At 38.1% G+C, this 21,831-nt stretch overlaps 1 protein-coding gene across 1 annotated transcript; it reads left to right on the forward strand.

The window, feature by feature from the left end:
* The first annotated feature begins 647 nt into the window (after positions 1-647).
* EEF1E1 (eukaryotic translation elongation factor 1 epsilon 1) lies at positions 648-18,183 on the forward strand. The gene is made up of 4 exons (XM_075084074.1): positions 648-953; positions 2,670-2,870; positions 10,418-10,513; positions 17,534-18,183. The coding sequence occupies exons 1-4, from the start codon at positions 846-848 to the stop codon at positions 17,672-17,674; spliced, it is 546 nt and encodes a 181-aa protein (XP_074940175.1). The 5' UTR covers positions 648-845; the 3' UTR covers positions 17,675-18,183.
* The last annotated feature ends 3,648 nt before the right edge of the window (positions 18,184-21,831 follow it).

The following is a 21,831-nucleotide window of genomic DNA, read 5'->3' on the forward strand; positions in this document are numbered from 1 at the left end:
ATGTAGAGGTATGACATCCACAGCAGAGTATCGGCAGTTAGAAAGGTGACAAAATCATGTCTTTAACAAAGCTGAAGCACACTGACGTGCAATTCAATCAGGCTATTTCACGGCCAGCTCACATTTTGCGTTTTTTTATCTCTTAACTTTGCTACTATCATTAACCACGGTTCATTAACACGCTTTTCTTAACCCCACTTCTATCCCTCCTCCTCTTTTGATGCCCTTGATCGACGCGCGTAATGGCTCGGTTACACGTGACCTTCCTTCCTTCATTTCACAAAATCTCCGGTAACGTAACTCTCTCTGAAACGTCAGGTTTTCTGCTAAATTTGGCTACACTTGCGACAACAAGTTCAGAATTCAGGGGCTGGAAGAAGGCAGGGCTGGCAAGCGGGTGCCTCAGCAGCGAACACCACCCCAGCAGCCGCCGCTCCCGACAGACCCGACCGAGGAGGGGAGAGGGGCGCGGCAGGCACCTCACAGTTCGCTCCGCCCCTTCCTGAGGACACGCCCTGAGGGCGTGGCTTAGCTCCTTCCCAGCCCCGGCGCGCACATGCGCAAAGCAACCTGTGGGCGGGGCTGTGTTCCCTCAGCTGCGCATGCGCCCTTTGTAATCCGCGGTTCTTCACAACCCACCCCACCCCGCGAGGTTTTAGCGCAAAGGCCGGCTCGGCGCGGACGTCGGCTGCGTCGAGCGTCTGATTGGCTGGCCGGTATTTCAGGCCAATAGCAGTGAGGGTTCTTTCGGCAGTGCGGTGGTCCCATCTTCCAATGGGATCGGCGGTTGTTGCTGAGTGGAGGTTGTGGCTGCCCTTACTTTCGCAGGTGGCCCTCCACCGGAGATGGCGGCTGCCGCGGGGCCGAGGCCGGGCGCCGAGGAGCTGGCTTTGCTGGAGCAGCTGCTGGGCCTGCCGAAAGGGAGCAAGTACGGCGTCCAGGGGGAGCGGAAGGTGAAGGGAGCGAGGAGGGGCCGGGAGCGGGCTGCGCCGTGCGCGGGTGTCCGCTAATCCTCTCCCCCGGCCGCCTCTCCTCCCGCCGAGTCCCCTCCCGCCTCCCCGCCAGGCCGTGCCCCCCATTTCCCCGGTGCTGTGGTGGCTGGGGCTCCCTCCGCGCCTCTGCGGGGCGGGCGGGCGGGCCCTGTGCCGGCCTCAGCCGGGCGTCCCCCGCCGTCAGCTCTTCCCCTCGGGCATGGCGGGTTCGCCTTGGCTCCCTCTGCACCTTCCCCCACCACCCGCCTTAAGCTGTGGCTGTAGGGCCGCGCTCGCCGCTGGCAGGTTCTGGAAGTCTCTTCCCGCTGCCTGTGGAAGGGTTATCGCGTGTGGTTGGAGGGACGTCGGCTTAAGACGTACCTGTTCTTACACTGCTCTTCATCTTCCTGCATTTTCTTGGTGCCGGCGCACGTTATATCCGTGCTGGTGTAGTTAAATTATGCGAAAAAGACAAGTTGTTAGTATCAAAAATGCACCTGTAGTAAAGAGCTGTCGCTTTTAAATGTTTTGCTCTTTTGAAGTAGGTGTTTTGACATCTTGAAGTTTGTGTGGAAGCATTAAGTTCCATGGTTTAAGAGGCACCTGAGGCATGAAAAATGTAGTGTGGGGCTGACGGTGTCACTAATGTGGGAGGGCCTTTATATGATTGTCTCAGAGAAAGGCAACAGAGGAAAAAAGCTGTGTGGTTGGCATATGCTTTTGTATGTGTTTTTCTTGACTTTACTTAGTCTTTATGATTAGGCTCCTGAAGAATTGTTTGGTTGCAAAAGCTTCCTCAGTTCTTTAACAACACAACTGATGTTTTAATGCTATTACTGTAAAGTCTGAAAAATCAAGTAACTAGATCTGGCTGCAGTTTTTCTGACCATCGTTCAATGGAAAAATTGAATAGGAGTCAAAGACTCTTGGTAAAACTGCAAAATGAATGTTAAGCTTTCAGCTTGCATCTTATATTAATTAAATTTGGACATAGGCTTCTCTGTGTGGTCAGACACTAAAAAGGAAAATTAAGTATTGCATTTTAATCAGTTTCTCCTCTATCATTTGATTTCATAAATGACTGCATGGGCTTTAGTCTGTTGCATTGAGTTTCAATTCATTCATGTAATTCCTGACTCTTGGCAGGTCAATTTCCTTTCCTGCAGTATAACATGTAGTAGTGTAACTAACAAATCCATGGTTTAAACTAGAGGTGTGCTGTGTTGTCCTCCCCTGATACCAGTGCACTACTGCCTTCTGTCAGAGTATTTGGCAATAGAACAGTAAGTATGAATAAGCATTTCAGTAAGTCTGCAGTCTGATTGGAGAGAAATTGGATGCTACTGACTTGACAATCTTAAGTTGGAGTCTTGAATTTGAAAATAAGTTAGCAGTTAGTTAAAAAAATTTCTGCTTTTTCTTGCTAATATTGGCAGAATTTGATTAATTGGAGCTAAAGGTGTCTTGGTGTGTCCCTGTGCATGTGTTGAATATACTTCCTCTATAAAAACTGAAAATAAACCACCCCAAAGAGTAAAAAGAGAACATATACTCTCTTGATGTTACTACCTTCTAGTATGAATACTTTAAATTCTGATATTGCTTTTAAAATCATTTTGAGGGGCTACAAAAAAAGCTATTATAGAGACTGCTTTTTGAGTTAGTTGTTTAGTATTACACTTTTGTTTCCTCTTCTAGGTTCCTGTTCTTCAAACAAGCAACGGTCCTGGTCTGACAGGATTAACAACCATAGCTGTTCACCTAGTTAAACAGGCTAAGAAAGACCAACTGCTTGGAAGTACTGCAGAAGAGAAAGCTGTTGTTCAGCAGTGGTTGGAATATAGAGTGACTCGAGTAGTTGGAGGCTCTAGTAAAGAAGATACTAGAATAATTCTGAAGGTAAGGAGTACTTAATTACCTTGCCACTGAATTTTGGAGTGACTAGGCGTTGAAGTTACAGTGCTAATGTGTGTATGAACAGCTGATTAATAAAACTGAGCAAACGCTGAAGACTTGACTGTATCTTTAATTACTGGCTTTTATTCTGCTTGCTGCTTTTTAGTATTATTGACAAAAGTACACCAGCAACCTGAAACAGCTTGAACTCTAAAAATTATGAATCAGAGCTCCTGCAGTGTTTTTTGGCTGTAATGCTGTGAACTACGCCAGCTGTTCTAGATAGTTTAAAGACTGTTCAGTTGCCTAGTCTCTTCTTACTAGCCATGTAAGACACCAGTTTCTTACTGTCTTCATAAGATCTCGGTTATAAACAAGTTGCACTGTATTTCAAGATAACACTGCTCTGACTGTGTAATAGCTACTCATGTTGATTTGGTCACCGTGGAATACGGGCCGTACTTGATGTTACGGCAATTGGTACTGATATCAGAAGGAGTTACTGGACAGAACTGTGTGTGAAAAATGAAATCATAAAGGAACCTCTGCAGAACTGCTTTTTACATCAAGTTACTTTGTATGGAGGCTTTGGTCTACTATATTAAACTTTTCTTGTAGTCTGAGGCTTACTTTCTCTTAAACAGGTGGAAACAGAAAAGAGAATCTCAAGGGTCACTGTTATTTGAGCAGCCAGATGGCAGGGAGTAGATAGCAAAACTTACTCTATTTTCCTTCTTACTCCTTGTGACTAGTAATGAGTATTTTTGCAGTCTTGTGGGAACAGAGCTTGAAGAGAAAATTTGCCTTACACTGTTAAGTGCTAAGGGCTCTGTATACTAAGTGTGTGTGAAACAGCAGTGAAACTCAATCAATTTTTGAAGGGTTAATTTTTTTCTAAATTTAAAAGCATGCGTTAGATGGAAAGTTCACAATGCTCAGTGCTACTAGTGAGTCTGGGTTTAGAAACAGCTTTGTGAGGTGCAAGGGATTAGAAAGGTTAACTTTACTTGAGGCTAGCCGAGATAACTTCTGACTTTTGCTAAGTGTAGTGAGCCTGAGTAAACTTGAGCTACTGCAGAAACCAAAGATAAACTGAAGTAGTGTTCAAGAGTTCCTTGATTTTAAGTAACACAATGTGTTAAAATTTTGCGTCTTAAAATGATGCAAGGCAAAACCTTGTCCGTAATCTGTTGGCTGTCAGTTTGACAAGGATGCCTCGATTTTGAGGATTTGGAATATCATGCCTGCTTTACAAGGGTCAACTTTGAGAGCCCTAAAAGAACCATTTCTTTTGCTTACACCCCAGATAATCTGAATTATCTTGATCTCATTGTAGCTATGGAATATCTTCCATTGGTTAAGCATGAGTTTGTTGATATTGCTTCTCTTTTTGTAACATCTCTGGTCTTATTTTCTACATGCAACTGCTATCAAAACCTTTACAGTCACGGTTACTCTACAGATAATGCATGAGAACTGTCTACCCTTTGGGATTTTCAGAACTTGATTGAAGGAGGCGTTGATTAATCAGGATTTAACTTCAGGTTTAGCTGTACTTTGGACAGGTGGTATGACTAGGTGGCCCTTCGAGGTCCCTTTTATCTAATTAATTTTTTAAAAAAACCTGTATGACAAATATTGTGTAAAGAATTTCAGTTGTTTTCCAAGCGAACTTGTGATGTCTTTTGTTCTCTCCCAAACTGAGAAGACCATATGAGAATAAATAACTTCTGTTTACTTTTTTTGCCCTTCTATCATATAAAACCGAAAGCAAGTTTTCTGTGTTGTTCTAACAAAATGCATCTGCTCTGGGTGGCTTAAGGGATGATACTCGTATGTGGGCTGACAAAGCAGGTATTTGCAGAACTGCATTTGAGTATTAAAACTAGGCACAGATAAATAGTGGTTTTGTGCTGGAGCTGGTATCTCATTCCAGTTTTAGCCTTAGCCACACTGGCAGTGCACAAAAGATAACATACTGAAATAGCAACACATAGCTAAATCAAGTGTTTCCAAACAAACCAAAATTTCCTTACTGATAAACAGTTGATGTCATTTGAGGGAGAATCTCTGCCTTAAAGTGGTAATATCTATTTGAATATAGTTAAAAATTTTCCTATGGATTTTTTTTTCTTAGCACAGGTTCAATAGCCAGAATTTATTTCGACACAGGGCTGCTCTGGAATTGTTCCAGCACTAATAATTTCACAGTACAGCAATTAAGATTTTTTTAATTTGTTCTCTTGCCACCATGATTAATCAGAAAAAGACGCAGCCTAGCATTAAAGTATACTATGCCAAAAGGGAGTATGTATGGGTGAAAAAAAGGAAAACTAAAATAGGCAAGTCTGAGATTGTAAGTTTTACAACGTGTCTGGAATACACAATGGCAGTCTTGGGACAGTTGCAGCCTAGAGCCACAATTTATAATAAGCTGCACCAAAAACAGTTCAGTTGCTCCTGCTATAAACTTTAGGCTGCCTTTATTTAACCCTTAACTGAGGTGATGTGGTTTTGAAAAATGTCAGTAAATAATTGGCCTAATGTTTGTCAATTTGAACAGGAAGGGATTTCTGTTGGCCTTAGGAATTGTTCTTACTGACGTGTTGACTAAAGCTGTTACTTGGCATGAAATCAATCTTGAAGTAGGCAGACTTTCTCAACCAAGCTTTTTGTATTTATTCAGAGCACATGCCATACTGCTTAGAACCGGTCAATGAAAAGTGCTCTTCGAGTTTTGTTTAACTTTGATTTGAGCTCTTGTACTGAACAAAAGAAACGGGAGCAATGCCTCTGGACTGTTCTTCAGCAGATATGTAGCAGTAATGATTGTTAATAGCAGTGATAATATAATACCCAGTGCATTATGTTAACTTTCTTTTCCACAGGGTGAGAGAGTATTTTCCTTTGCTTGTTTCATGTTTGATTAGGGGTAAATTAAGCTGCATAGGAAAAAAAAAGTCAGAAAATTGAGTGGTGCTTGATAATTAGTGATTATTTTTTTTTCTGCTCTTCTGGGAAGGAATTCAGAACCTTTGAAACTTTTGTGCCACCAAATGTCTACTTAGATGTTACTGAATTTCATTCAGGGGACTTGAATGTCTCTGCTCTGTCAATTTTAGATATCCAAAACTTGAGGGTTCTTACCCCCCACCCCATCTTCAGAGGCATGTTTTAAATAACTAGCAGCTTGTACTTGAAGTCACAGAAAATATTCCACAGAACTGTAGAAATCTCTAGTCTCTGAAGGATCACTATAGCCAAGAATTTTTGTGTACTACTTCCAGTGTCTCATACAAAAAATGCTTCATGATTTCAGCTAGTTTTGTCCTAATTTCATGTGCTGTCTGGCTGATAGAAATCTGAATTTGAGATTAGAAATTAGAAAGCTGAATAAGAGAGCTTCAATTCTCATTTAATGTGCTTTTCTGAAAAATTACTGTTTCACAAATATGTAGCAGGTTAATCCATGTTCTGTGCTGTTCACAGTTCTTGTACACTGTTTTTTGACAGACTTCTGAATGGGATGCCTCCCGACTTTGGCAAGCTTGTCCAGCAAGCATTTTTTTAAAAAACTTTGCCTTTCTGTGTTGATTTCTCTACCTTTTCTGTTACACCAGGATATTTTTGTGCCGTTAAAGGTGTAAAGGGTTGAATTTTGATTATTTGAGCAACATTGGTTGTTTGTTTTTTCTATCTTTTACAAGAAACTCGGTATGTTCAATACAATATTCTTCCAGACCAGGTTTAGCTCATAACTTGCCAGTTAGACAGAAAAGTCTCACATTAGAATTAAAAATATGGTTATTGCCCCAACAGCAAAATATTGCTTTTCTTGGATATGGCTTCAGAATCCTTTTCTTGGGCTCTGCGTTGTCAGAGGCTTGCCTGGGGCATTTGAGAGTGCTCAGCTCTTTGTTTTTGCATGGTGCTATATAAAGCCATTTAGGGCATAAATGACCTTGAATATTGCTGACTGAAAGGATGTGCTGCATGTAAGAAGTACATACACCAGCATGTGTCGTTGCGGACAAAATATCCAAAACAAGATCAGGGTATGGTTAGGTTCATTGTGAGCTATTGAGCCATTGTAAGAAGCAACTGTTACCTATCTGAGCTGCTGTCTCAACTTGCAGTGACTGGAAGGGACTCAGCCCCCTTAATGGAGAATTGGATAACAATTAGATTGCGTACTTAAAAGATAGTAAGCGATACTGTGGGGCAGCCAGAAGTGTGCTGTGGATGGGATGTGTTGAGCTGTCACTGTAGATACGGGCTGCAAATTAGATTTTTTTTTTCTATAGAATAAGCAAGTGGAAATCTGTCGGTTAATCCATAAATAATGCTTCTTTCTGTTGCTTTATCCCCTTCATGTCCAAAACCAGAGTTTGAATTGCTGCAGTTCTATGCATATTAGTGCATCAAACTGCAGTTATGCCTTAAATACCTGTCTGAAGTTTGAGAAGGGGTTTCCTGGGGGCTTGCAACAATAAGTTCATATAGTTACAAGCAACTTCCAAGACTGCTTCAGTTGTTTAATACTGGGACTGTATATACATAATCAATTTAAGCAGTGATGTTCAATACCTGGAGGACAATGATACAAATGACAGCTAACAGACCTGAGTTTCCTGGATGTAATAAAATTCAAATGCAGTTTTGTATTCATATTTTCATTAATCTCTCCAGGACAGGAACGCTATTTCAGTTTAATACCACGGTCACCTAAGAAAGCTTGACTTTCAGGAATTTTAACACAGTTGGCTATTAGCCAATAATATAATCACCTATGGGAAGCATAACCCGTGAGGCAAGATTAACTAAATGTGCCTAGTGCCCATGAAAAAAAAAATTGTACTGTGGTGTTTCTGAAATAGCTTGAATTACAGAATGAAATCAGAATATCTGTCTATATTTTTATGGGAGGACAGTACATGTTCAAAAACAGAATTGTAAACTAATTTATCCAAGGCTAAACCATTTTTGTCAAATTGCATTTGCTCAGTTAACTGACTCCATAAAATTTGATGAAGCAGAATAAATAATTGTTCACACTGTAAGGGTTTACCTTGCCTTTATAGTTTTAGGATATTTTATTGATTAATATTTTGAGTATACAGGCACAGTATATTCAAAGAACAGATTTATCCTTTGTATGATATTAACTGATCTCTGTATGATATTAACCCATCCTGAACAACTGGGAAGATAATATTTCAGTATAGAAACTAGCCTGCCTTTTGAAGGTATATAAAACTAAGAATTAGCATGCCATAATTTCTTTGATGCAGAAATCCAAAATTTTGAGCAGGGAAATAATGACGGTGACTGTACTTTCAGAGATAATGAGCTTTTTACTTTACAAAATCCTGATTCTGTAGCCTAGACTAAGAAGAAAGGGGGTGGGAGAGGGAGGGATACAGTGTCAGCGGCATTAATTCTCATTATAATGCGTGTTGAATTTCTGGTTAATCAAAATGAAAAATGCTGGTCAGAACCTGTGTCAGAATATACAAGTTTACGATGTTTTCTTTGTGAACAGATCTCTAGATATTTTTTCTTTCAGCAAGCCTTTTCTCCTTAACATTGCATTTGCATGTGTTGTGTGTGTGAAATTCCACAGAACTGTAGTTACATGTTTAAAGTAATTGGAGAGCTACCTAACATGAACAAAGCAGTAAACCAGTCTAAAGAAAAGAAGCTACATAGCCAGGGGCAGATGACCTTACAGAATTTTAACTATGCAGGGGTTAATATTTTTCCCTGAATCACTCTAATAAAAGAAATCAAAGCAGACATGAGGATGTTTAAATATTACAGAAGTACAGGAGTCCTGTCATGAAGAGGTTATCAAAGAAATAGTAAGGTGGCATAATGGAGTCAAACTTGTCAAATTCAAATGCAAGGTCAGATGTCTTAAAATCTCAGCGTTTTAGTTTTGTGTTTTGGTTTTTTACACACGCGCTATAGGATAGCTACGTATCAGTAAAATTATGGAACCACAAAAACTGTGATATGCTTAAGGCTAAATGTAACTCTTAAATTGTTCAATAATTATTAACCCCCTTCTCCTTGCCCTAGACTTACTTTTTTTTTTTAATAAAAGGTTGTCTTAAAATGGAACATGCTGTAATTGAGACTGAAAAATTGTTTCAGGGACGTTTTGAAAAAATGATAGTTATGTTTAAGCTGCTTACCTCTGTTTCTGGGGTGGCTTAAGGAGATCTGAGAGGAAAAAGGAGTGCAAGGGTTTTTTTGGCCAGCAGAGGAATACTAACAGGAGAGTTTCCAGATCCAAAGAAAAGCTGGGAAACTGTTTTCCTATTTCTGAAAAGAATATTATAAAACTAAAGCTTGCTTATGCTGGGACCAGTGTTAAAGTAGATAACTTTGTTTGCTGTTGCATTTCTTTCTTTAGAGGGAAGTAGAAGGCAGAAAGGTGCATAAATGGGTAAGATGTGGAGAAAAGGAAGGACAGGTAAAGAGGTAGAGCTTATGGGTGATGTCTGTGTTCTCAGAGGTGATAAACTGGAGCAACGATGAGTGTGTCAGCCTCCTGTTTTCCACAGAGAGTGACTGCATACAAAAAGCCATTAAAAAGGACCTTTCAGAATATAGATTTGAAATATTTATTCACTGAACCTAAACAGAAGCCCTCTACTACCTACCCTTATAGTCTCTGATATGGAATTATTGAGAGAGATGATCTTAAAATGCTGAAGCAGTGCTCTCCTCATATGGACTTAGATAGTGACTGAATTGACAGTATCGGTCATTAAGAATTGCTAGCAGTGATTTCAATGTTAATAAAAGCGGGTGTCAAATGATGCCAGAAACTTGAAACCCATCAGCTGGTATTGAGCTTGAAACATGTTATTTTGTCTCTCACCCCACTATTCCTTTGTGTTTCCCTGGTTCTTACACACTTACCGTTCCAGGACCTTGCTGACTCGCTGCATTGAGCGAGTCCTGGAGTACAGGAAAAGCTGCTGCTGGAAGAGCAATATGCTCTCCATATCATAGGACTGCATTTTCCACTTGGCAAATGTTAAATGTGTAACAGCAGTGCTTCTGAGTCACATGTGCTAATGAGGGAAAAAAACCCCAAACCACAACTCTTGTATTTTTGAATTCCAGTAATTTGAAACCAAGGAAAGACATTTGAGAGTATTTCTGTGGAGTCAGCTTAATATGTAAAATAAATCACACTTGTATTTACAAAAATTTGAGTGGATATAAGTGGGGGAATTATGAAAAATTATGTGCCAGCAGCAAGCTGGCTAGGACTTTGTTTAGAGACCAACATTTAAATTTTATTGAATTCTTGCTGTCAAAGAATAGCGATATTTTAGCTTATTATCTTGACACTTTTTAGATTTTTTCTTTTTAATGCTTTGCTCCTTTGCTGAGTTGGGATAAATTAAAGCTGGCATTTATTTATTATTATACATGGTCTCCAGAGGAGGTTTTCTCTTATTTTTAACAAGTGCCTTAATATTTTTGTCTTACAAAGTCAATACTACAGCAGTATAATGACTTTTCCTTTTTAGGATCTTAACATACACCTTGAAGATAAAGTCTACCTTGCAGGAAACATTTTTACCTTAGCAGACATTTTGATGTACTATGGGTTGCATCACATCATGGTAAGTGTTATTTGTATTATTTCTATATATACAACTATCATAATTGTTGCTTGTCTAAAGGGCAGTTTGTTGTTGTACGAGTTGACCTATGGAATAGATCAATGACAATTGCAGAACAAAAATGGAGAGATTTCTTATAAGAACGTCGAATAAAACTTGCCTTAAAGTTGTTAATTTTTAACTTTTTAAATATTGAGCTATGGATCTGTCGAAAGTGATTGTCTGTAGTGTAACATAACAAGGATGATACTTGTCCCTGTGTTTCTAGACATGAGGACTCTGAGTCTGAAACATGACTGCTTACAGTACTACATGGGGGAATAGATAAATGAAACTGAAAGGACGTGTCGGAACTGAAAGTACTAACCTTGTTAGTATTGGGGAAATGCTGCTGGTGCTATGAAAGATGCATGTAAATCCTGAAGGATGAATGCATATAAAAGTGAGCCATAACAACATGTCGTTTGTGTTTCAAGACTTAATGATAAGACTTGATAACATACAGAATATGAAATTAACATGGGGAGCTGGTACCTAAGAGGGAAAAAACCAAACAGGTTTGTACAGAGTGGAGATGATGTTGAGATTCTTTGTCATCAGCTCCGGGTTTACTATGAAGTGCTTATAAGTCATTGCACCTCAGTTCTGAACCCCAAGCAGTAACTTAAAGATGAAGCAGTAGAAGTTATTTGTATTTGGTGGCTGGAATGTGGTTGTAAATGAGCCGTCCTTCTCTGGAGTGGGTACTACTATAAAAACCAAAGGGCTTACACAAAAAGGTCTGCTAAATTCTTAGAAAAAATAAAATCAGTCAGTTTTACATTAGAAAATTGCAGGGATGGGGAGAATCAGAAAAAGATGCTTCTCAGACACACGTGCATTTGTCAGAATCAGTGAATTCAATCAACTGGATGAATGGATACTTTATACAATTAAAAGCAGGGCTCTAGGAGAAGAGTGCAAGAATGCTACACTTCAAATGGGAGGCTGGGCTGGCCAGGGTCAAGTAATGAAATACCACCAAAAATGAGGGAGAACTTATGTATACATATCTTGACTGTCCAGAAGTAAAGTTGAAATGAGAGAGTGTCAAGCAGAGGAGAGGGAAGGGAAGCTTCATTTCAGAAAGCTTTTGAAAACATGTTAGAGTAAGTCACTTAGAATGAATTCTGTTAAATCATATTTGCTTTGTAAAATATCTTTAGTAGGATAGATGTGTTGGCTAGTGTCAGAATGGGTTACCTTTCACATATCATATAGTATGTCTTCTATGTCTACATAAGTACTTCCTAAAAATATGACTGTATATGCTGTAAGAGAATGAGTTCAAATAAGACTTTTTAAAAACTTAGGGGAAAATCAAGCATATTTTAAATTTAGAGTTTGCTCTAGAGTAGACCACCTAATCAAGAAGAAAAGATACAAGTTATTGCTTTGGGAAATAGAACAGATGGTAAAAACAAATGACTTGGTGCTCCTGGGTGCCTGCAACCATACAGACACTACTTGGGACAAGTTTATAGTACAGCATCTGTTTCTGAAATGTTTGATTTAATGGAAGATAATTTTCTGAATCGGAAAGGTATAAAGGGCAAATAATCGGGTGGCTATCCTAAGTAATGGCTTCTAGATTGTCCTCTTTATTTAGGAACTGCATGCGCTTTGAAGGTTTCAGAATTGACTAATATTAATACTTAACTATAGAGGTAAGATCTTGAACTGTAGAATCCTGTGATTTTGTTTAAATTATTTTTCCCATAATGAGAAGAGAGTACATCCTGAGATGCTTCTCTGCCCTAAGCTTTAAGGCAGGGAGAGTGTGGGGAAAGCTGCTGTCTCAATGTGATGTGGTCTGGGGAAGCAGTTTGTCATATCCACAACTATTTCAGCTAAGCCTTGTGCAAAATATCAATAAATGTTTCTTATCCTTCAAGAGAGGAAGAAATGGGATGCACAGTTCTCGTTGTCCATCAAGCTGTCTAGAAAATTGATCTGAAAATATTACTGATAATGACCTTTAGGATTAATCTCTGCTTTTGGTAGACTAACAACTGCATGCTAATGCAGACATTGGTAATAAAATACTGTGAATATTATCGACATACCATGATCATCCTGAATGAGCCAAGTATTATTAAAACTTTTAAAACCTTCTGATGCACATTTCATTGGAAAGGCTTTTAAGACCACCCAATCCTATTGCATACTTCTTTACCTGTGGTTTCATCTTCCTTTCTTAGTGTTTCTGAATATAGATCATACATCTTCATCTTCCTCCCCTCCTCCCACTTTCATTTTGCCCTTCCTGTTACGTGGGGGCGTTTCTAGAACCTGATTCTTCACTGTCCATGCTCATCCATGTGAACTTACTCATCAGTTTGCTGGATGGCTGCAACTCTTAGACACACACAACTGTAAAACTTCCTTTCTTCTCCTCCCTTCTAGTTATCTTAATAATAACTATAGTACTATGTGTTTAAAAATTCATCTTGTGGGAAAGGAATTAGTATTTTAATGAGTAAGAGTCAGATTCACAGGTGGTGTTTCAGGCTTCTTCCAGACTGAGTCTATTTTGAGTCTACTAATTGGAACTATATGCTTGTAATAATAAGGCAGGAACTAGATTGTGTACATTGCTGTTCTGCATCATAATATAGGTCACAAATGCCCAAAAAGTGTAATGCTTGATACTACCTGCCTAAACGAGCTTTTTAATCAATGTGATTTACATTGTCATATGTAATTCCGTGTCTTCATGTATCTGATATAAATATTTTTGTCCTTAGACACTTTGATTACTTAAATACATATGTAGATAAAAATGATGAACAATGAAGTTCTACTAGGTTAAAGCATAGATTGCAGAGAAAACATGAATTTGCCAGAGCTATCCTCAAGCGATGCTTCCAATCAGTAAGCATTATATTCCCCCTGTGGTAGTGAACTTGTTTTGTATCATTTCTTAAGTATTTTCAAATAGCACAAGTCTAGCTCTATTTAAGAGAAATAATCAATACGAATTTTGATCTGTTTTTATACTTCAAAACTTTTGTTAGAACCAAAGAAGTAGTCTCAAATCTATATGTCTGACTTGAAAATTTCTTTAATAAGGTCTAGAAAATAACTTATGGGTGAAATTTATATCTGCAAATGGAAGAAGCCTCAGTCAAAATTCTGGGGTCAAATCAAGTACAAAACAAAGTGGTTTTCCTCAGGTCAAAACTACTAATACTGAACTGTAATGAGAATGCAATAGTAGTTTATTTTCCAGTTAATTTTTTTCCATAATGAACCATTTCCTGTAATAAACAGATTGCCATGAATTTTTGTTAATATTCACTGATACGCTGCTTATCTTAGTACTGGGATAACAGGCTTTTCTTCTAAAGATTGATGCTAGTAATGGTACTTAAACTGATTTACAAAAAACAGTTTTACTTTAAAGATTTACCTTTAAGCATGTTCCTTTAACAGCAGAAAATTACTCAAAACTCTGACAGTACATATAGCTCCTGAAACACACCGTTCAACTGTGTGTGGTTTTTCTTTCCCTCATATCTAAAGGCTAAATTTAAAGAGTGAGATAGTATCTTATCCTTATCTTGAAACTGAAGAACTTAAGATGTAGGCAGGTATTTTTAGACTTTCCATGCACATGCAGGGTATGGGAATGGGAATTTATGCCTGCATCCCCAATGCTACTGAAAGCAAACATAATTAAAGCTTATGTATTTATAGCCCTTCTAGAAAATCTTCTGGTTGCATTGTATGATGACCACCTTGGTTACCCTCTGTGAGCTTTGTGGTGTAAGGATAAGACTTTTTTTTCCATGCCACAAAAAAAGCCTGTCAGATTGAGTGTCTGCTTCTTTTCTATTAAAATAATTGCTTTAATAGCAAATAATTATTTTAACAGCAGAACAGCAGCCTTTCTTAACTTGGGGGAATTATCTAATTTAATGAGGAAGAACAGAAAATACCCATCTAACAAAATGTTGTAAAAAATGCCTTGGAAGTGATCTCTAAACAATTAACCTAAGAGTTATGTTCCGAGTAAAAAGTAGAGCATGCCACAAAGTGCTTTTTAATACATTTCACTGATGGAGTACACTATGTAAATAAGTAAAAATATCTTGCTTGTTGTGCCTAGAGTACAAAAAGGGGTTTTGTTATTAGAGTAGCTGTCTGTTCTGCCCTTCAGATGTTTTTTTACTACACAAAATGGAAGAGAGCTGGTTTTCCAGACTTTATTTTTGATTTATGTCTGAGAAATGTGAAGGTTGAGACTTATCAGTATAAAATTATGGGGAGGAAATACTGTATCAGCTGCAAAATCTGAAGTTTAGTTCAGCATTTTCATAACCAAATGCTTACCCAGTAAAGACTTTGGAAAAGGGTATTGTAATTACAACTCTGTACAACAGCCATGGAATGTAAAGTGACAGTATTTTTAGTATCTGCTCATATTTAAATACTTTTCTTCAGTTTCAGAAACTTTAGATGACCTTGGAAGTACGCATGTTGCTCTTCTCATGCTCTCTGTTGCTTTGTAAATGGTTCTACAGCTTCATACCAAGCACCAGCTTCCAATTACCATTACTCATAGCAAACTGCAGGTGATCGACAGTATCTTCTCCTAAATAGTACTGCATGGGTTTTGTCCTGAAATATACTGTACTTGCAGAAGCTCAGGCACTGTGTGAAGCAATCAGTGTTACATTTTCAATAGCTTCCACTTTTTGTTTGTAATGCCTTTAAAAATTCTGGAGTTTTTCCTTTATCAATATTCTCTTCCACTTGGCTAGTGCCGATTAACTCTTATGCTTCTAGTTCAGCAGAAATATGTGGCTGTGTTTTAATCAACTTGTCTGTGCACTTCGATCACTCTATACACGCTATATAGGAATAGTGTTTACATTTCCATGCCAGCAGCAAGAAAAGCAGATTTTTTTCTCATACTCTGAGCTGGGGTTCATAATGGTTCAAAATTGAAGAAGTTGTTGTGGAAATACACATGCAGTGTTATGCTTGTGTTCTGGCAGGTGAGTCCCACAGAAAGAAGAACCGCTTGAGTTTAGGAGTGGCTGCAGGATCCCTGCTTTGTGGTTGTTGCTGCAGTTCCTATGCTTTTAACTTACTGTTAATAGAGCTTTAATGCTGTGTGGCATTGGTTTAGAATTGCTTCCTGCAAATCCTTGAAATTCTTCTTCCTTGGTAGTTTTTTCCAGTTCGTCTTCTAGTATATATCCTTATTTTATTTTACCTCTACATGTTTAAAGCTTTCCAATTCTAAGCCAAGTCCTGGGCTGTGTGAAAGAACAGTAAGGAGAAGCCGTTTGAGGCAACTCTTGAAATCGAAAGGGCATGTGTTTCATGAGGTGAAATTTAACATAAGACTTGGTTTTGAACACCAGCTTTTCACTTGCACAGCTGAGTAAATGAAGTATGTGTAGCTCTTCTGTGACTTAAAGTTTGTTGGAACATCTTTGTTTTTCCAGCTCTCCTGTGTCCAAGATCAAATTTGCAGTGAACCTGCATCGTCCATGAAATCTGGTGTTTGTAGAACAAGGCGTAAGGAATATGTCATCTGTTTAGCTTTTGGGGGGGGGGGGGTGGATTAACCTTGATTAGCTTTAGAAGTCAAAACATGAAAAACTAGGTGTGTCTAGATACTTATTTGTCTGCTAAAACTACCCTCTACAGGTGTGCCCTTTTTCATTGACTGCAGGTGTTGTCAAGATTCCTAAGTTAAGCTTGATGGCTAACTTAGCTAACTGAAAATGAAGTGAGGTGAATTCTGCACTGATGGGTTTAAGTATTGGTGAGATAAGACAGGGTAGTTCTTGTGAAGATCACATTTTTTCGTGATGCAGTTTTTGTAGTCTGTTTTGAGGACTAACCCATTTGTAATTCAGACGTAGTAGGCTAATGTGAGGAAAGAGATCATTGTCTAAACTGATAAGCTAACTTCACAGAGGAATGAGGAGACCTAGAATTGCTGATCAAGGTATGGTAATCCAGGTGGTACAAGATGGGAATAGTTCTTCTGCAGCTGGCTTGAAAGACTTGGAAGTAATAAAAGACTGTGGTGAGTCTTTGAGGGTGTTGCTGACTTGAATGTAGAAGAAGGTGTAGTTAAGATCTGTAATTGTAGATGACTGTCTAAGCCGGTCCTCTGAAAAAAGTAAAAAAGGTAGGCTTGAAGCTCTTCATTAATCTTAGCCACAGTTCCTGTGGCAAGGAGCTGTTGCAATAGCTGTATGATAGTTGGAGGCTTCTTCCTGACTGATCTTGCAGCTCTTTAGATCAGGGTTAAAATAAGCAAAGGGCCATGCTGTTGACTTGAGAACTCTGAACAGGACCTCAAACTGCAGGAGTAAGTGATAGTACTCTGAATATGTATATAAAGTACAGACAGGTTTCTAGTTCATTTTACTGTAGTAAATTGAATCATGCTGTTGCTTTCTTAATAATGTGAGCCAGCACATCTGAACAGTTAAGTGTTAAGCTATACTGTTTCTCAGTAACTATTGTGTGACTGATGCTCAAATGGAAAAGAACTTGAAATTTTTCTGTCCAGTCTGAAATTGCCTGAAAAAAACTTATTCCTGTACTTGTAAGACACGTCGAAATACAGAGTAGTTGCTTTGCCTGTGAGGCAAGACCGCCTGTTAGATTGATGTGAAAGACTTGTGCATGTTGTGGAACTCTTCCCCACCCCTCCCAATACTGTCTGCTAACCTCGTGGATTAAATTCAAGCAAGCTGACACACTTTTTTCCCCCCTTTCTATCACACAAATGTATATTCCACCCTCCAATTCTGTTAATTTGAGTAAATTAAAAGTAAATGCATATTTTGGGCTGTGAATTTTAATATCTAAAATCAAGATAGAATACTGCTGGACTGTAACAACTTTTTATGTGAGTTGAAATCACCTGTAAAACTACTCACTTCTAACTTACCTTACCAGATGTTATGATACTAATGATGCAGCGCCTTGTATTTCTTCCCCATGCAGGTGGACCTCACAGTGCAAGAAAAGGAGAAATACCTTAATGTGTCTCGTTGGTTCAACCACATTCAGCATTATCCAGGTGTCCGACAACATCTGTCTAATGTCATCTTTATCAAGAACAGATTATACACTAATGCTCATTAAGTGTTAAGTTCGAAGGGTGTTTGGAGTTTAGAAGTTATGCTGTCCAAAACCAGTGACTCGCTAATACTGGTTTGTAACCTTCTCTATATGAACCAAAACTGTTGATGCCTCAAGTAATACAATTGCATTGAATTGCTGTTGTTCATTCAAGAATTCAAACTAGTTAAAGAAATGTATTGTGTATCTGATTAAATGCCATGATGCTGGAAAGATGGAAATTGAGTTTTAATTCACTATTTTTTAAAAATGAAAAGTTATTTCAATTAAACATTCAAGTGTAATTACATGGTCTTTGTAGGAAAGAATTACTTATTTTCCTTCAATTATTCACTCCTGCTATTTATTGAATTTTTACATATGTTCCGCTTTCTTTTCATTTTATTCTCCATGGATGTTTACACTAGTTTTGTAAAAGTTAAGAGCTATATTGTGTGCCAAGGATGTGAAAAAGGGAACATGCAAATGTTACAAAGTATTTATGTGACTGAATAAATTATTTTAAAACTGTAGTCTTAATTTGGCTGTGAAACTTTTTAGTTTTTCTTCAGTGAAGAAAATTAAGATTATAAAAGGTTAGTTCACTTGTTAATTCATTTTATGGTATATGGACTTTGAAAGAAAATGCTTCTAGAATCAATATAAAAGTGGGTAATGAAGCTAGCAGTTTTCAGGGTTTTGATATTGTCTCACTTCATATGGTATTTCTACAAAAGTGCAAATGTAAGTTTCAAGATACTAAAAAACCAACACTGCTCAGATTAAGATAATGAGCTCAACTGTCAAGTTCACTATCAATGTTTAAAAGTGTGTTTTTAAAACCAAAGATGCTATTGTTGAATCAGACATTTGGACAGGTCATTTCACTGTAGAATGTGGTCCCTCCATTTTATGTTTAACAAAGTTACAAGTGCTAACATAAGGCCCTAAGGATACGTGTGAATTGGGTAATTACCTTTTGCACAATTTAGTTAACACTTCTTTTAAAGCACTGAAAGACAGAAATATTTTGATAAACTTCTATGTTGGTTTCTACAACAGTGTTCAGAAAACAACTTCAGTTACTCCAGGAGCCCCCCACTCAGCAAGGTAGATACAGAAATATCTTGGATAGCTGTTGGAGCGTTTTGAATGTTACAAGGCCTTAAGAAAAGTAGCTAGATGATGTCGTGGGGTAATTAAAATATCCTAACACATAGGACAGAAGACAACTGCATGAGTAAGCTTAACTTGGACAATTTCAGGCTCTCTAATAGGTATTTTCTATATAGACATAATTTCTTAAGAGGGTTTACAGGCACACAATGCTACTTCTAGGAATGTCTTATATTGTTAAATATTCTTGTTTTGTTTGAAAAAGTTTTCATTGTTTCCCAGGGGCCTTAATTCTCAGCTTCTGCAATTTTTCCTGTTATTGTTCCTTGCTATTCAGAAGCAGGCCTTGTGTATTTAATGATGGTCATCTCACTGAAATCTTGAATTCTGCTCAAGAATTGTGGAGTGGGCTTTAGTGCAAATGTACATTAGAAACTTCATACTTCAAGCTTTTCATATTTGATTACCTGACGACTTCAAGTTTTTACTGTCAGTACTCACACTCTTAACTCCCAATTTATTCAAACATTTGTTACCTAGTAGTATGTATAGAAGTGAGTTTCCTTTTCCCCCTCAACACTTTGGCTTGGGGCAAGTCATGGTGCGACTTAGAAAAATCCCTACATTTCTACTAAATTCTATTATAATGAATAATTTTTTTTTTTGAAGGGGAGCATGAGCAGGAATCATCAGTGCATTTGGTCAGCGTTTGGGGAAGTTGCACATTCATCTTACAGATTATTTTTAAATATGCCATTGCAAGTGAGAATGATTTAAGTTTTGTAAAGTGTACATGCAAGCCTTCTTCCATGGAAATAGCAGTGTGCTTACCTGTAACAAGCTGAAATGGAACAAAACCTAAAAATATTGTTGAAAACAATGCTGTCGTCTTTTCAGACAAGTTTTATAGAGATGATGCTACAGTGTCTTTTTTTTAATCCTAAACAGCTGCTGTTTCTAAGTGTCAGGATTTCTCAAGGTGGCTACATGCTACTGCTGCAGTATCCCCAAGCCTCTTGTGCCAGTTTTATTTTCTCTGGTGTATAACAGAAAGTGTTACTTGCTGCTGAAATATTTGGGAAAAAAAAAAATCAGCTAACAAAGATGAAATGTTTATAAGTGGATTAGTAAAATTTAACTCTGTATTACCCAAGAGGCATTTGGTCATTATCATACACTAACTTAAGCATGTCAATTTTCCCTTTCCTGCATGGAGAAACTTAAGGGGGTAGAGGGTTAAAAGCAAAGAAGGATGAATTGAGACTTTGCCTTTAGAGAGATGACTGGGAAAGCCAGATGCTATTGATTTCCTCCCCTCTCTCCCTTTCTGCCTAATGCCTTTTGATCATCAAGGACAACTAAATCTGTAGAAAAAAACTTCTGAAAAATCATAAAACGTAGCTTGGTCTATCTGAGATTGTATGCGGTACATCTTTTACAATGATGCTTCGTATTACAGATGAGGTGCAGTGTACGTGAGCTCTCAGATTAACATTGATGGGCCGTATAAAGAGTGTGCATGGGTAAACGTTCTGCTGTTTTTAAAGCTACTACCGCTTGTCTTTCTGTTTCTGTAACATTTTATTATACTTTCATTGAACATTAGTAATGGTGACTTTCCTCCCTTGCAACCCCCTTTCTTAAAATTTCAGTTGCTGAAGGGCGCAGTAAGTACTGTGATGCTGTTTTACTCTTGTTGCTTCACAGTTTGATGATGATGATGACGACCACAGCGATGTGTGGAATTTATTTTCACAGCATTTCATGAACAGTGACACTCTCATTTGTTAATGTATCTCATCACTGCAGTGTTGTTATTTTGCATAATTGTTCTATCTAATTTATTCAAGGGGCCTGACATGTTATGGTCTCTTAAGTATGCGCCTCTAGGACTTGAGGTTGTTGCCATATGGTGAGATAGTGCTGCATGACAACCTTTCAGCAACTGAAGAATTCAACAGCGAAATAAATACCATAATTTTAAGTGTTCAGTGAAATCTCACACTTACCACTTTGACTTGTCTTTTTCCCCTTGATGCCAAGATGACCACTGCTTGCAGACAAGCTGGGTTGAAACAGTTGTTCCAGTATTGCACTGTTGGAAATGGGCTGATGATTTTTAGTCATATTTGTATGTGTAACTTCATGTTCAAGTGCACTGTCAGAGTTCACTTTAACTTCAGAAGTCTCTAGGGGTGGTTCTTGTACTGAGACTTATAACTGGGTAGCAGTGATTTATAAAAAAAAAATCCAGGTTTGATACAAGATCAGAGAAAAGTGAGTAGAAATAAGAAATTTGAAGATCCGTGTTACACTGAACAAAAAAAAAAATTTCAGTTTAGACCTGGGTACTAAGAAAACGTGACCATTCAGGTGGAACTGAAGTGCAGGCTTTTTTCAGCAGCAAAACTAAACAACTTTTTGCCTAGTTTGTGTCATCAGTCCGTAAGATGGACATGAGTACTTTGCCATTCAAGACAGACACTCATGTATATTCACTGTTTTATATGAAAATGTGACTTAGAAGTGTTAACGTGGTTTTGTCCATGAAATAAGATACACCCAAGTAACATTACAGATGAGAGCTCTAAAACTTGGGTGTCTTTATGCTCCTCTTGGTTAAAAAGCAATAGATGATCAAATCTCTGCTCGTCCATACTGTGGATCTGGAAGAGAAAAGGTACTTAAGGGATTAGCTGAGAGCTGAAAATAAAGTAACAGACAACATCTGTGAAATCGTTATCAAGAATCCAGTGAAGCTCTTTATTCCAAGGTCTGGTTCATGTTCTTTCTGATCTGCTAGCATCTTACGTTTTCATCTCTTCAGCTGATTTACCATTTGTCTGGCGTACATGAATGCTGAAGTTGGGAGTAGAGATATTACAATGATTTTTCTCCAAGTAAATTTGCCTTGCTACAGCCGTAAATTTATAATTTTATGTGTATACAGAGCCTCATATATAATTTTTTTCTTCTTTATTTTTTTGCTAGGAAGAGGGATCTGTAGGCCTATTTGATTTTTTTTTTTTCTTTTGGTTTTCAATTTTATCACTTTTTATCTTTGG

The sequence above is a fragment of the Phalacrocorax aristotelis genome, chromosome 2 (genome assembly GCF_949628215.1).
Source record: "Phalacrocorax aristotelis chromosome 2, bGulAri2.1, whole genome shotgun sequence".
Classification (NCBI taxonomy): Eukaryota; Metazoa; Chordata; class Aves; order Suliformes; family Phalacrocoracidae; genus Phalacrocorax; species Phalacrocorax aristotelis.